The following is a 15642-nucleotide window of genomic DNA, read 5'->3' on the forward strand; positions in this document are numbered from 1 at the left end:
TTTTGTCTTTTTGAAATATTATTTATAATACCTATAACCTCCAACATACTAACAAGTACTTTACCCCTGTGCCACACCTAGATCAGTTCATATGGTATTAATAGTTTCATAAGTGATGACTATTAGGCTATCCCACACGTTTAGTTTAGATTTTAATTTTTGTGGGTTTTTTTCAACTTTTGCAGAAATTGACAATGAAGGTGTAATTGAGCCAGACACTGATGCCCCTCAAGAGATGGGAGATGAAAATGGAGAGGTAAGTTTAACGACTTAGCTTAGGAAAGTGAAGATCCCAAGTTTGTTGGTTATTTTATAACATGACTCTCGAGAACTGCATTGTAAGTCTTCGTTTGATTTACAATTTTGACACGGTTTTCAATCTTACTACGTAAAATATTTGCAGATTCTTATGGTATTTTTAATTATAATCTCTGAAATCTTATATTCTGTTTTTTTTTATAAGTTTACTTTGGTTTGATTAATCTTTAAAGTTGTTCCCTTAAAGTAGTATACTACAATTAGATTGCCATTTTCTGAGATTATATTCTTTTTTATTTTATGTGTATGATCATTTTGTCTGCAATTGTGTCTGTGTACCATGTGCACAGGGAAGCCAGGAAACCCTGGAATTTGAGTTACAGACTGTTACAGTTACAGTTGTGATCCATCATACGGGTACTGGAACTTGATCTGAGGTGCTCTGGAAAAGCTGCCAGTGTCCTTCATTGTTGAAACCCCTAGAATTATATTTGTTTTGTTTTTGTTTTTCAAGACAGAGTTTCTCTATCTAACAGCCCTAGCTGTCCTGGAACTTGTTTTGTAGACCAAACTGGCCTCGAACTCACAGAGATCTGTCTGCCTCTGCCTCTCGAGTGCTGGGATAAAAGACAATGCCCGGCTTAAAATTGTCTTTTGATGAAATATCTAGTGGCAGATTATTTTCCAATTGCTTTTGTCGCAAGGATCCCTTCCTTCAAGAGGTGAAAACTAGTACTTGGGAAGGAGGTGTGGAAAACACTTTGAAATTAACCATGGTCAGTGGCCTTCCAAAGGATGACAGTGTGTCTTAAAATGTCTCGTGATACCTGCTAAGGAAAGAAGTTTATAAGCAGTAATGAGGGGAATTTTCAGCACCTGGTCATCAGAGTCATCTTTGCTGTTCTTGTATGAAGCAGTCTATTGAGACTTTTTAGTGTATATTTTCCTGACTTCTAATAGATTTGAGCATATTCTGATCTGTTTTGGTCATTATGCATGTTCACAATCCTGTTTAGACCTTTTCCCAGTTTTTCTTTTACTTCTTCTTTTCTTATGTTTTTCCCTCCCCCCCTTTTTTATTTTTTATTTTTTTGGGGGGGGAACAGGGGCTCTTAGTTCAGGCTGACTTAGAAAATTTTGCCTTAATTCCCCAAATGCTCCAAATACAGGTCTTGCCACTGTACTGAATTTTATGAAATACTGGTGATGAAATTCAGGGCTTTATACATGCTAGACAAACACTCAGCCAACCTATATCTGAAGCCTTTCCTTCTGATTATTTATTTTTTTGCTTGTTTGTCTCATGTCGCCCAGACTGTCATCAAATAAAGTGTTCCCATAGCTTCAGTCTCCCAGTTAGTATTGTAGACGTGTATCACCATGCCCAACCCTAAAGCTTTGTGTTTTGTTGCTAATTTACTCAACAGAACCTTTATGGGAGTTTCTTTTCATCAGTGCTGCCATATTGTTTACTATGTGTGACCCTCTGGGGACTCTGCTGTTGTTCTACATGTGTGAATTCTTTTTTTTTTTGTACTAATGCCACATTTTCTTACACAACTGTGGAGTAAGTCTTGTTATCTGACAGGACAAAGACTTACAAAACTTGATGAATATTTTAGCTATTGTTGGTGTTGTTTCAAATAATTCAAAAGAATTAGATTGTCTATTTCTCCTGTCCCAACATAGGTTATTTTCATTACAGTTCCCTTCTCTTTCTACACACACACACACACACACACACACACACACACACACACACGAGGAGAAGAGAGCAATGGGGTAGGGAGATTTTATTTAGAGTTGCCTTAAATTTAAGACAAGTTGAGGAAAGAATACCTCTTACTATTGGTCATTTCATGAATGTAATATCTAATTTTAGGCTTTTAAAATGCCTTAAAATAGCTTTATTTAACATTTCTGCCCTCATGCAGCTTATTAAGTACTTGGAGTCCTCATTTACAAAAAAGAAACTTTTATTACTTGTGTGTACTGTTTATTGATGTTTGTATTAGTCTTTTTTCCTGTTAATACTTGGGATTCACTGAATTACCCTGTCATTCTAGGGTTAACATTCTTTAGTTCTAGAACATTTTATTTCAGATAGTCCTTCATCTTTCTACTCTTGTTCTGGAATTTTGATTAGATAGATATGTTAGTCTTTTTCCTGTCATCATTGAGTTATGAATAATGTGTTTACCCTTTTTCTTTACCTTTGAATCTGATTGTTTGGTTTATCTTTAACTCTTGTGCTGATTCTTTTTAAAGGTTTCTTGGTTATTTATGTCTCTGTAAGATAGAAATTTTAGGACTTATTTTGTTTTATTTTTGTGAGGTAAGTTCTTGCTATTTGGCCCATGCTGGTCCCAAACTCAGGAAAACCTCCTGGGGTGTTAAGATTGCCAGTTTGTACATTGTGCTTTGCTCCTATGTTGTATTTTGACCATAAATTCTTTGGAATTTTTCTTGTGACAGTTTTCAGGCTCTGGGTAGATGGTTCTCCATCAAAGCTCGGAGTTGACACTGTCAACTAGCTTGGATCATTGTAATTCCCAGGATAGCTTTTTTTTTTACATTGGTAATACAGAATTCCAATGAAAAACTGCTTCATGGTTCTGAATTACTTCTTTTAAAATAAACATTTATTTATTTTATGTGTGTGTACTTGGAAGTCAGAATTATGGAAACCCTTTTACCATATGGGTCATTAGACTTGTCCAGCTAGGTGACTGGCACCTTTGCCTGCTGATATATCTCACCAGCCCAGTTACGGATTTTCAGGGTACTTTCCCCTCTCCATCTCTACTTGACTGTCCCTTGTGTGAAAGAGGTTTAGTTTTTGTTTACCATGTGCTTGTCAGTGTAGGCATTTCAAGCTTGAGATTTAATTGAAGACATGTTGGTTAATCCATCCACATTGTTCTTCATCTGACTATATACTTTGTGTGTCATATTGTGCATTTTTTTCAAAAACAAAATGTCAGGGTATCAGGTTTGACATTTGCTATGAGGGTGACTGTAGATTGAGTACTTGGCTGCCCTGAATTGCAGCCTTCTTTAGTCTTGCAGGGTTTTTGTTTTTTTTTAAATATTTCTGTACTCTTTAAGTGAAGACTGCTTGTTAGTTTTTAAAAAATTGTTAATTGTCTAACATTGCCCTGGGATTTTATAGGGCTTGCTGTTTAGTTATTTGAACTGTTTCTGACTTTGTTCTTAAAAAACATGTTTCCTGGTTTTTCAAAGGAGTTTAATAAATAAATTAGAAGTAGATCAAAATATTTCAGTGAATACATTGATATAATACAGATCTAAGAAATTTTATTTTCTCTTTAACACAAAGCCATTTTTTCAAACATGGCATGATAATTTCAGTACATATATAGTGTATACTGATCAAATCAGTAATTATCCTTTTTTATTTCCTCATAAAGACAGATCGAAGTATATCATATTCTTTGACCATAAGTATTCTCTCCCCCATCCCATTCCCTTCTAGAATACAGACTTGTAGGTCAGCATGCCATAGGCACACTTGGATATTCGTGCCTATTGCAGCACTGTCAAAATAGCCAAGTTAGGGACTTGATCTGTTGCCTGTCAGCCGGTGAGTTGGTTCTTCTATTGCTGTGAAAAGACACCATGGCAGCTTCAAATCCCCAGCAACACTCCTGCAACAAGGACACATCTACTCTAACGTGTCACACCTTCTAGACTTCTCAGTTTGTCATCAGCTGGGTCTAAGCATGCAAATAAATGGGCCTATGATGATCATGCACATTCAAGCTACCACATAGATAGAAAATAAGTGTGTATACATAGTGGGTTTTTACCAAACGAATGCAGTTATATTGGCTGTTAGAAAATAGGTTCATCTGGAGAACCTGTTAAGGGAAATATGTTAGACTCAGACAAATACCACATTTCTTTCATTTGTGTGTCCTGGGTTGCACATAGATACATAAAGTTATTTTTATATATGTGACATAAATTTTCTTTGAATTCTTTTTATTATTCTTTAATAGAATTCAACTTTTTCATGTTTGTGGAAGTCTTATGTGTCTTGGAAACTATGTTTTATAGGCTTGGTTTCTGTTTTGTACAATTTTTTGTGGTGTACACGAGCTCTGAAGTAGCTTTTGTTGTTTTTGCATTGTAAGGGTCTTTACTCAGTAAATAAGCTAGCCTTGAGGTTCTAGCAGTCCTCTACCTCCATCTCCTAAATGCTAAGATGACAGTGTGTCATCTCAAGGGGCTTGCTTGGTGTTTTTGTTTCTTGATTACAAATCAAGTAACTTGTCGCTTCTATTGAATTTTCTAGTTAGATATAAAGATAGCTTTCTTTTCTGTTCTTAGACAAAGCAAATTACTTCCATCAACACCAAGACAGGTTCTCACGTAGCTCTTAAGTGTAGACCAGGTTGGCCTTGACCTCAGATTCTCCTGCTTTTGCCTCTTGAGTACTGGAATTAAAGCTGAACTTTTAATGCTTGGCATAGGTCATTTTCGCACAGCAGAGTCGATAAGATGGATGTGGTTACAGTTACCGCCAAACATTCAACTTTAGATAGGCTATTCAGCGTATGTTTTTGTAAGTCATTGTGTTGTCATCATTGTTCTTGGTTTTTGTCCTCATAGCTGTCCTCATAGGCACTCACAGGATTTTTATGGGACTAAAGTAATAAGACCTGTGTCTTCTATGATTGTACTGTGAAAGGCAGTAGTTCACTTTTTTTTTCTTTTTCTTCCCCGAGACAGGGTTTCTCTGTAGCTTTGGAGCCTGTCCTGGAACTAGCTCTTGTAGACCAGGCTGGCCTCAACTCACAGAGATCCGCCTGCCTCTGCCTCCTGAGTGCTAGGATTAAAGGCGTGCGCCACCATCGCCTGGCCAGTAGTTCACTTTTTATAGAGACTGGAAGAGGAAAGACAATTGGAAGGAAGCAATTGAACAAAAGTCCTACCTAAAGCAGAATGTGAAACATTTGTATAAAAGGTTTATACTCTATAGTTTTTCACTACTAGAGGTGAATGCATGAATGTGTGGGTCGTGACTGTCATTCACATTGCTCTCTTCTCATGCTTACATCACTACTTCTGAAATAACCTTCAATTTTCTGTTAGATAACTGAGGAGATGATGGATCAAGCAAATGAAAAGAAGGGGGCTGCCATTGAAGCCCTAAATGATGGTGAGTAGTGTGTTCTTTTTGTGCTTCTTTAAGAATGGGAATTTTTTTTTTTTACCTCAGTGACTGTTAATAGTGTAAACATGAAAGGATTGAATTTTTTATCTTACCATCCTGAAGATGTTAAGACGAACCACTCTCTTCCTCATGGCAAAGAGTTTAGAATCATCCAGCATTGGTTACATTACTTAGCATAGACAGATTTGACTTAGCCTCTGTTTAGTTTAGGTTCTTGTTGGCTTTCTTATTCTTTGTATTGTACAGTTGCTTTAGTGTTTTGAAGTTTTGATTGATATTTTTGGCCTTTATTAGAACTGCCTTTTTTATTTTATTGAGAGAGTCATACTATGTAGTTCTAGCTGTCTTGGAAGTCCCTATGGAGACTACGCTTGCCTGGAACTCACAGAGATCCACCTGCCTATGCCTCCCAAGTGCTGGGATTAAATTTGTGTGACACCTTTACACCCAAGAACTATTGGTTACTACTGTTTTGCCTGGGGGCCAGTACATTTGAAGATAGAGACAAGTAATGATAACAGTGAATAAAGGTTAATGTCTTAATGGTTTTGATGTCTCTATTTTTGTGAGTTCAAGTAGTACTCTGGTTTTCTTCTCAGTCCTGTGTATTAGTTTGGGCAGTTTAAGCTTAATTTATCCTTCTAACAAGTGAAACTAAGATGACTAACATAAAATTACTTTTTTTCCTTTTTTTTTTTTTTTTTTTTTTAAGACAGGGTTTCTTTAATAGTCCTGGAACTCTCTTTGTAAACCATGCTAGTAGCCTTGAACTCATAGAGATTCTCCTGCTTCTACCTCCTGGGTGCTGGGGTTTAAGGAGTGTGCCCACTACCCTTGGCAGTGGGTTTTTAGAAGCTTGATTTCTTATGTGTATGTTTTGCTTGCATGTATGTGTGTGTACCACAGGTGTGCCTGGTGCCCTCAGAGGTCAGAACAGGACATTAAATCCCCTGGAGCTAGAGTTAGAAATGGTTGTAGGTGTTGGGAACCAAACCTGGGTCTTCTGCAAGAGCAATAAGTTTCCTGACTATTGTTCTTGCTCCCCATTTATTTATTTTTTTGCTTGGGGTTGGGATACTCATGCACAGTGCATGTGTAGAGGTCAGAGCACAGATTTCAGAAGTTCATTCTGTGCTTCTACCGTGTGGGTCTTTTCTTTTGAGACAGTCTCCCTACAGTCCAAGTTTCCTGGGACTAATTTATGTAGCCTAGGCTTACCTTCAGTTTACAATCCTTTGACTTCTGCTTCTTGGGTGCTGGAGTTTACAAATGTGCATCTTTTTGCTTTGTCTTTTTTCCTTTAAAATTTTTTGTTTGTTGTTTTGTTTTTCAAGACTGAGTTTCTCTGTGTAACATCCTGGGCTATCCTGGAGCTTCCTCTGTAAACCAAGCTGGCCTCTCAAGTGCTGGGTTAAAGACGTTTGCCACCACAGCAGACTCTTTTAAATATTTTTAAAATTATTTTATTATTTTATGTGTATAGGTGTCCTGGTGCCCTAGGAGTCCAGAAGAAGCCATTAGATCTCCTGTAGCTTGTATTATAGATGGTTGGTTGTGAACTGATACATGAGTGTTGGAAACTAGACCTGGATCCTCTGGAATAGCAGTCAGTGTTCTTAACCACGGAGGCATCTCTCTAGCCCGTTATTTAAAAAATGTTACGGTACTGGCTGCTCAACACATACTTCATGCTTGTTGAAAACTACATGTCACTGAACTATGTCTCCCATTTCTAGTAGTCTTTCTCTTTTTTAAAAAAAAAATAGACTGAGAAGGTTGGAGAGATGGTTCAGAGGTTAAGAGCACTGACTGCTCTTTCAGAGGTCTTGAGTTCAATTCCCACCAACCACATGGTGACTCACAACCATCTCTAATGAGATCTGGTGCCCTTTTCTGGCTTGCAGACATACATGCAGGCAGAACACTGCATACATAATAAATAAGTAAATAAATATTTAATAAAATAGACTGAGAAAAGGATGTATAATTCTTAATCAGATTAAAAAGTCAAAGTATTTTATTAATATTTTTGTCCTTTGGATATTTCTTAGTAAGTATTGTTTCACTTCAGGTGAGCTGCAGAAAGCAATTGACTTATTCACTGATGCCATCAAACTAAATCCTCGCTTGGCTATTCTGTATGCCAAGAGAGCCAGGTAAGATCACTTAAGTACAAAAGTATCTTTTACATACTTCTTATCCTTCTTTAAGTAATTTTGATTCTGTAGAAATTCCAAAGGTTTTATTGTTTGAAGTGAAGTTTTTCTTAATATATCTTGGTTTTTTTAGTGTGTTCGTCAAATTACAGAAGCCAAATGCTGCTATCCGAGACTGTGACAGAGCCATTGAAATAAACCCTGATTCAGCTCAGCCATACAAGTGGCGAGGGAAAGCACACAGGTAAAAGAGCAAATAGGGCTGGGGAAATGGCTTAACTGTTAACGGTGCTTGGAGGACTGAGTTTGACCCATAGGTAGTAGTGGTGCACACCTGTTGTCATCTTCTATTCATACCTGAACTATATCAGCCTCTCAGTGCACCTGAGAGTCACTGAACTTCCCAAGGAAACAAACACTTGTGAAACACTTAAGTTTTACCACTAGAAATAATTACCAAACTGGGTGAAAATGCCTTTTATTCAGATTCTTTTATAGGTTCCAGTAATGAATAAAGAAGTTTCAGGCTAGAATATTCAATATACGATCATTATCTCTCTTGGATTTTGTTGTTGTTTTTTAAGACAGGGTTTCTCTTAGTAACAGTGCTGGCTGTTCTGGAACTCACTTTGTAGACCAAGTTCACCTCAAACTTTCAGAGATCTGCTTGCCTCCTCCAGGTGCTGGGATTAGAGGTGTGGGCAACTGCTGCCTGGAAAGAATGGATGTTCTTTGCACAAATGTATTAAATGACTCACAGTAGTGTGCCCCGCGCTCGGCCTCGCCAGCAAGAACGACGCGGGACACTTAGGATTCTTCTGCAGTAAAGCTTTATGTGTCTTGAGAGGGAGAGCATAAGCTTACATGGTGGAGACCCAGAATGAGGGGAACCCAGCCCTTATAAAGGAAACAGTCCTCGCTTCTGACGTGTCACTCTTGGATTGGTCCGCTGCCCATTATCCCAGATGATGCCTCGGGAGTAGGCAGGGACGCAGCGGTAGAGAGTTACCAAGCACGTGCGCTGGGATTAAAGGCGTGTGCTACATCACCTTGAACTCACAGAAATCTGCCTGTCTCTGCTTCCCAGGCATAGGGGCCAAAGGCGTGTACTACCACGCCTTGAGGTCACAGAGGTCAATCTGCCTCTGCCGCCCAGGCATCAGGACTAAAGGCGTGTACCGCCACACCTTGGGGTCACAGAGGTCAATCTCTACCTTTGTTCCTAGAAGCAATGGAGAATGTGGTCCGGCCCTCCACATTAGTGACTTTGAAGGCACTTCTCAAAGAGAAAGGTTGAAATGAATGTATCAGTGCTGAGTAGGTGGAGGAGACACTCAACATGTTGGTATCTTGGAAATCGGCCACTAGTTCTCAGGTGGTGATCTGCTGTCTAATACGGGCATGATCTCATCTTGTACCTGGCTGGTTACAGATTTAGAATAAACCTAAGAGAGAATAGTTCAATTTATTTTCATGGGCTCTAAAACCTGTGTGGTAGGGTGGGTGTACTTACTGCTTCTGTTACTGTCACTTCAGTGACACAACCAAGAAAAAGCATCTTTAGAAATTCATGATTTGAATGAAGAATGTTTAAATTGCATTTATGCTGAAATTTTCAATTATAAATTGAATGTTTGCCATTTAAGTCTTTGTCCCTATGTAATTTTGTAAACCTACCATATATGTAACAGTGTTTCATAATTATTACCTTAACACAGCATACCCTCCAAGTAAGTTGTAAAGTTTTTCTTGACAGTTAGGATTGTTCTTAAGAATATAGCCCATTCAAAATATGTGGCTAAAACAAAATATTTTGAAAGATAATTTTAGGTTTGGGGGGATGTTGTTAAATGTAATATTCACATTTCTGTTTATATTTGGGTTTAGGGTTTGCTTTATCATTTTTTATTACATATATCTTGAGGGAATATTTCATGTCATGATGTATGCGTTCTCCACTTCATTTTTTTTTTTAAAGAAAGATTTATATATACAGTATTCAACCTGCATACCAGAAGAGGGCACCAGATCTCACTATAGATGGTTGTGAGCCACCATGTGGTTGCTGGGAATTGAACTCGGGACCTCTGGAAGAGCAGCCAGTGCTCTTAACCTCTGAGCCATCTCTCCAGCCCCCTCCACTTCATTTTCAACTGCCTCTCCACCCCAAGTCTTTTAGTTCTGAGTCTTAGTTTGAGTTGTTTTCTCAATAAAGCAAACCCATGGGCATGGCTTTCCCTTCAGTCCTACAAAGAAAATATCATGTAAAATGTCTTTGATGTTAAAAAAATTACTGCTTTACCTCCTCCTTTTAAATATTTTAGAATTATCATTGTGGAAATTTCAGTTTGATCAAGTTTTTAGAAAGTTACCCATCACAGTTCTTAAATTGGCCGATTAAAAATTTGTAATTTATAATTAACTGGAAACTTTCTGATATTCTGCTTTTTGTAAGTAGCTCTTTCAGTGATTTTTTTTTTTTTTAATCTATTTCAGACTCTTGGGTCACTGGGAAGAAGCAGCTCATGATCTAGCCCTTGCCTGTAAACTGGATTATGACGAGGATGCCAGTGCAATGCTAAAAGAGGTTCAACCTCGGGTATGTCAGAATGTCCTTAAGATTTCATGGCTTTGTACTTGGCCTGGACACAGGTGGTGAAAAATGGAGCGGTAAAGGCACTGACCATGTGCTCCACTTGGAAACTCATTAGTATGTCATGCTTCCAATTTGGACACCATCATCTTTTCTACAAGACTTCAGTGGAGTGATACGCAAAGTTAGAAAAGTGATGCATACACTTGGGAGGCAGAAGTGGGCAGATCTCTGAGTCATGGCTATATAGAGAGACCATGTTTAAAGAAAGGAAGGAAGGTTTACAATAAGGAAAGCAACTGAAAATCACAAAATGTGACCCAGGGTTATATTTGACATCTGCTCATCCTTATGTAATAAGTGTATGCAGAGGACAAAGTCCTCTCTGGGGTTAATTTCAAAATTTTTTTAAAAGTCTTTACTACGCAGAAGTTTTTGCGGTTTTTTTGGGGGGGTTGTTTTTGAGATAGGATTTCTCTGTAGGTCTAACTGTTCTGGAACTCCCTTTGTGACACCATGCTGGCTTGGAATTCACAGAGATCTGCCTATCTCTGCCTCCCGAGTTCTGGGATTAAAGATGTGTGCCACCACTGCTCTGCAAGACTTTTTTGTTGTCTTTTTTTTTTTTAAGAAAAGACTTATTTTTAATGAAACTTTATCCCAAAAGCTATAGAACCTTTAGAGTCTTTTATTTGTTTTGCTCCTGAAACAGAATCTCAAGATTTGCCTATCCTGGAACTTGCTCTGTATACCAGGCTGGCCTCAAGCTCAGAGATCCACCTACTTCTGCCTCCCAAGTGCTGGGGTTAAAATTGTGCATCACTACACCCAACTACAAAGTCTTTTTATTTTATTATTTTTTTTTAATGCAGAAGTATGAACTGAGGATATAGCTCAGTGGTGGAGTGCATGTGTAGCATTTACAAAGTCACAGGTTCAATCCCCATTTTGAATGAATGAATTAAAAAGAATAAAGTGAATTTACCCTTGAATATTTTTTTAAATTATTTATTTATTATGTATAGAATATTCTGTCTGTGTATGTCTGCAGGCCAGAAAGAGGGCACCAGACCTCATTACAGATGGTTGTGAGCCACTATGTGGTTGCCGGGAATTGAACTCAGAACCTTTGGAAGAGCAGGGAATGCTCTTAACCACTGAGCCATCTCTCCAGCCCCACCCTTGAATATTTTAATACAGGAGTTTTATTGAATTTAAATTATCACCAGATGTAATTTGATTAATAGAGTTTTTTTCCCTTTTACTTGTTATTAATGTTGCTGTGAAGAAGTGTGTAGAGGCTGGAAGAGTCATTTTTTTTCTCCAGCCTTGATTTCTGGGGTTTAACTAAAGTCAACAGTATTTTGTAGCATTTGCTTTAACTTTGAACCATCTCACTGGCTCTTGACTTTTTGTTTTGGGGTTTTTGTGTGTGTGTGTGTGTGTGTGTGTGTGTGTGTGTGTGTGTTTTGTTTTTCAACACAGAGTTTTTCTGTGTATAGCTTTGGCTCACCTGGAACTTTCCTTTCCCTGATTGAACTCATAGAGATCCTTCTGCCTCTGCCTCCCTAGTCCTGGAATTAAAGGCGTGCACTGACATCACCTGGTTTTTAAAAGATTTTTATTACAATAAATGTAGCAAACTAGCTGTTGAACATACTCTAACTTAAAGTACTTAAAATATTTGTACGGATACTAATGTAACTGACATTTGAATACCATCTGTTTATCTCTAAAGCAATGAAAGGTCTATTTCTGCACCTCTACCCCTTTTTGGGTGGTTCTAGTGGTCAAACTCCAGCGAGGCCTTGGGTGTGTTAATCACGTACTTACCACAAAACTCTATCCCAGGGTCTAAGACTGAATGTTTCTGACTGTGTCCCCCAGTTTTTAAAGTACTGTTTTCATTTTATGTTATGGGTGTTATAACTACATGTGTGTTAGGGTGTCACATTCCTGCAATGCCTGCAGAAGGAAGAAGAGGGCATTGAATCATCTGGAACTGGAGTTAAAGACAGTTCTAAGTTGCTGTATTGGCACTAAATATCAAACCCAGTTTCTTTGCAAGAGCAGCCAGTATTCTTAGCCATTGGGCCATCTTGCCAGCCCACCTTGTCCCCCATTTTATAGGTGTAGAAACTTGAAATATAGACAGACTGGCAAAAACTTGGTGTGTGTATTAAGTATCTGCCTACTTCTGCAGATATTTTTAATGATAGTTTTTCTGCTGCACTGATCTGGGACTGGTGAATCCTAAGTTCTATGTTGTGAGTAGAAGCCATCAAGTAAGAATTGTCCTATAATTTGTAATGTATTTAATCGTTGAGCTTTGTCATATATGTCACTTGACTTTATCAGACTTTTTAGGCAAACTTACTTCCTGTGATTCTTCTTTCCAGGCTCAAAAAATTGCTGAACATCGGAGAAAATATGAGCGAAAACGTGAAGAGCGAGAGATAAAAGAAAAAATAGAAAGGGTGAAGAAGGCTCGAGAAGAGCATGAAAGAGCACAAAGGGTAAATTGCTGTAGCTAACCCAGTAGATGAGATCTCAGGACACTGTTGCTAATTCTCTGTTCTTTCTGAGATGGCTGTAGTGTGTAGGGTGATAGCCCTCGAAAGGAGTCTCATTACATTCTATCCTTTCTGTTTTTAGTTTCTAAGTTTAAGTGATCTTGTATTTCACCAATTTATATTTGTTTGTTCTTCTAAACTTGCAAATTTGGGCCAAGAGTATAACTTACAGAACACTTCCTCAGCAGGGCTGCAACCCTTCCCCCCATCCAAACTCAAATTTCCTGGCCTGGTTAATTCAAATTTGATATTGCTACCATTTTGTGTGGGTACTAGTCCTTTCCCATAGGATTTGTCCTCTGTTGATTTTATGGTTTCTTCCTTTCTAACTGTGCGTTTATGACTATTAACAAAAAAAAAAAAGATTCTTGCTATGCATCTAATCCCAGTATTTGGGAAAATGAGTCAGCATAGTCTTGTCTCAAGGAGGGGATTCTGTTTATTTATAATTATACAGTTGTATTATAGAAATGTAGAAAAGAGGCTTCCTGCTGCTCTTCTGAAGAGGGAAACAGGTCTTTGCCCTCCCTCACCTCTTTCCTCTCCTTTACCCTCAATAAACTCCACACTCAAAATGGAAAGAAATATAGAAAGAGATTTTTGTTAGTTTGCCCCTGTAGTGTTAATACCCTTACTGTTTTTCTAGCTTTTTCTTCCCCGTGTATCTTTGTATATTAGTGTTATGTGACAAGACTTTTCCTCTGGAGGTACTAGGAACACATCTGCTCACGCCAGATAGGGAGTCCACAACAGACCAAAGTACAAATACAACGTCCAACTTGGTGAACCATGAGTTTTTATTGAATTACTTACAGGAATACGGGTGAGGGCTTCTCTGTAGAAGAAATGACTTAGAGACAGCTCCATTACCAATGTCCACTCAGCACGGGTGACAGCTCACAAAAAGCTGGGAACCTGGAGCACACTGCACAGCCTGCAGGCAGGCTAGCAGGTCACAAAGTAACCTTTCCAAATGACCTCTTCAAGGCAGTTTGACTTGACTGTGAGTGACTCTGAGCAGCTTGGCTTGTTTACTCTTAGGAAAGGGAACCTAGAGTTTCAGAGACCTCTAAAGGTATTTTAGTTGTTTACCTTCTTGCTTAAAGAGCTTCCCTACAGGATAGACTGTTTTCATTTCTGGAAGAAACTGTTATACAACTGTTGTAGACTACTAACATTGCTGAAAGTGCATAATATATATAGCTATATATAAGTAAGTCTTAATTTTACATCATACTTTAAATATTCATGTTTAAGTGTCATAGTTTATAAAAAAATATGCCTATATATTTGTATTTATTTGGTTTTCTTCTCTTCATGTCCTGGGGATTGAACTGGGCCTCACATGAGAGGCAAATGCTGTACCACTGAGATACAGTCTATCTTGGTGATTTTTTTTTTTTTTTACTAACTAGGTATGAAGGAAGGGTCTAATTGATCTTTGTTGGTTATAAAAACAGCTCAGAAAGACTTCTTGAGTGTTATTTTACATTTTACTGGGAAAATGTAGAAGCGATTAACCTAAGAAGTAATCTAAACATGCCCTTTCATTTTGGAGTTTTAAAGCAAGTGAGAATTCATAGCTTGCATTAGTAGAAGCATATGATTTGCCTTGCCAGAGAGGTAAAATTGCTAGAAATCATTTGTAAAATAAGGCCCAGTGACCGTTGTAAATGGTTCATCTATTAGGTTGAACCTCACCATTCTACTGTCCTGTATCTAATTTTTTGATTTTTGATTCCCTGGATTTCCATGAATAGGTTAAGTATTGGCGGGGGGGGGGGAGGAGACTTTTTTGTTGTTTTTCTTATGTTACATAATTTGTTTTCTTTTTATCTTCAAGGAAGAAGAAGCCAGAAGACAGTCTGGAGCTCAGTTTGGCTCTTTTCCAGGTATGTATGAAAGGAGAATATGATCAGGTATGGTGGCACATGCCTTTAATCCCGGCACTTATGAGGCAGAGGCATCTGAATTTCTGTGAGTTCAAAACCATCCTGGTCTACAAATTGAATTCCAGGTCATCCAGGACTAACTATACAGAGAAACCCTGTCTTAAAGTGTCTTGAAAATCCAAAGAGAGAGAATATGTTCATTTCTTGAAAATCCAAAGAGAGAGAGTATGTTCATATGTGTTTGTGTGTTGAGAGTTCTTTGAGGACATATTCTCTTCTCTTTGGATTTTCAAGATTTAAGTGGCTTAAATCTCTTTGGATTTTCAAGATTTAAAGTGTCTTCAAAATCCAAAGAGAGAGAATATGTTTATATGTGTTTGTGTGTTGAGTGTTCTTTGAATACCCTGGAACTGGAGTTAACAGCAGTCAGTTTGGAGCCTTCCATATTGGTAACTAGGAACTGAACTGTTTTCAGAGCAGCAAGCATGCACTCCTAACTGTTGAGCTGTTTAGGCCCTCTTTTCTTTCTTGTAAATGTTTTATAATCAGAAAATATTAGCAAAACAGAGCTTTTGAATGTTAGCAGAGAACTAGTATTCAGAAAGATGAGGGGGAAGGAAACTAAGAAAATAAGTTTTTTTGCCTGAAACAGGCAGTGTGAAGTTTTTATAAACAATACACTTTTATCAATTTGGTTTTACTTGCTTATTTTTAAGACTGTCTTCTACTTTGTGATAGTATTCTCTCAAGGAAAATTTTGTGCTTATATGATATTGGGTAGAACTATTTATTTCAAAGCTAGAAAATGTAGCATTGTTCTCCGGGCACTGGTGGCTCATGCAGATGTAGGCATATCTCTGAGTTTGAGGTTTACAGAGGAGTTTCAGAACAATAATTGTATATTATTTTTTAGCGATTCTGATTGTTTAGAATGGGACTCCTAAATGCATTGATTCACCATGCCTGGTGA

General features: G+C 37.9%; 1 protein-coding gene across 1 annotated transcript in view; it reads left to right on the plus strand.

The window, feature by feature from the left end:
- Positions 1-15642, plus strand: part of St13 (ST13 Hsp70 interacting protein) — a 33272-nt gene that overhangs the window by 13807 nt on the left and 3823 nt on the right. The window contains exons 4-10 of the mRNA XM_048454707.3: positions 186-256; positions 5377-5443; positions 7530-7614; positions 7748-7858; positions 10111-10213; positions 12607-12723; positions 14624-14672. Coding sequence (XP_048310664.1) covers positions 186-256; positions 5377-5443; positions 7530-7614; positions 7748-7858; positions 10111-10213; positions 12607-12723; positions 14624-14672 — 603 coding nt within the window. The remainder of the gene's footprint in view (positions 1-185; positions 257-5376; positions 5444-7529; positions 7615-7747; positions 7859-10110; positions 10214-12606; positions 12724-14623; positions 14673-15642) is intronic.

The sequence above is a fragment of the Myodes glareolus genome, chromosome 19 (assembly GCF_982192425.1).
Source record: "Myodes glareolus chromosome 19, mMyoGla1.1, whole genome shotgun sequence".
NCBI lineage: Eukaryota > Metazoa > Chordata > Mammalia > Rodentia > Cricetidae > Myodes > Myodes glareolus.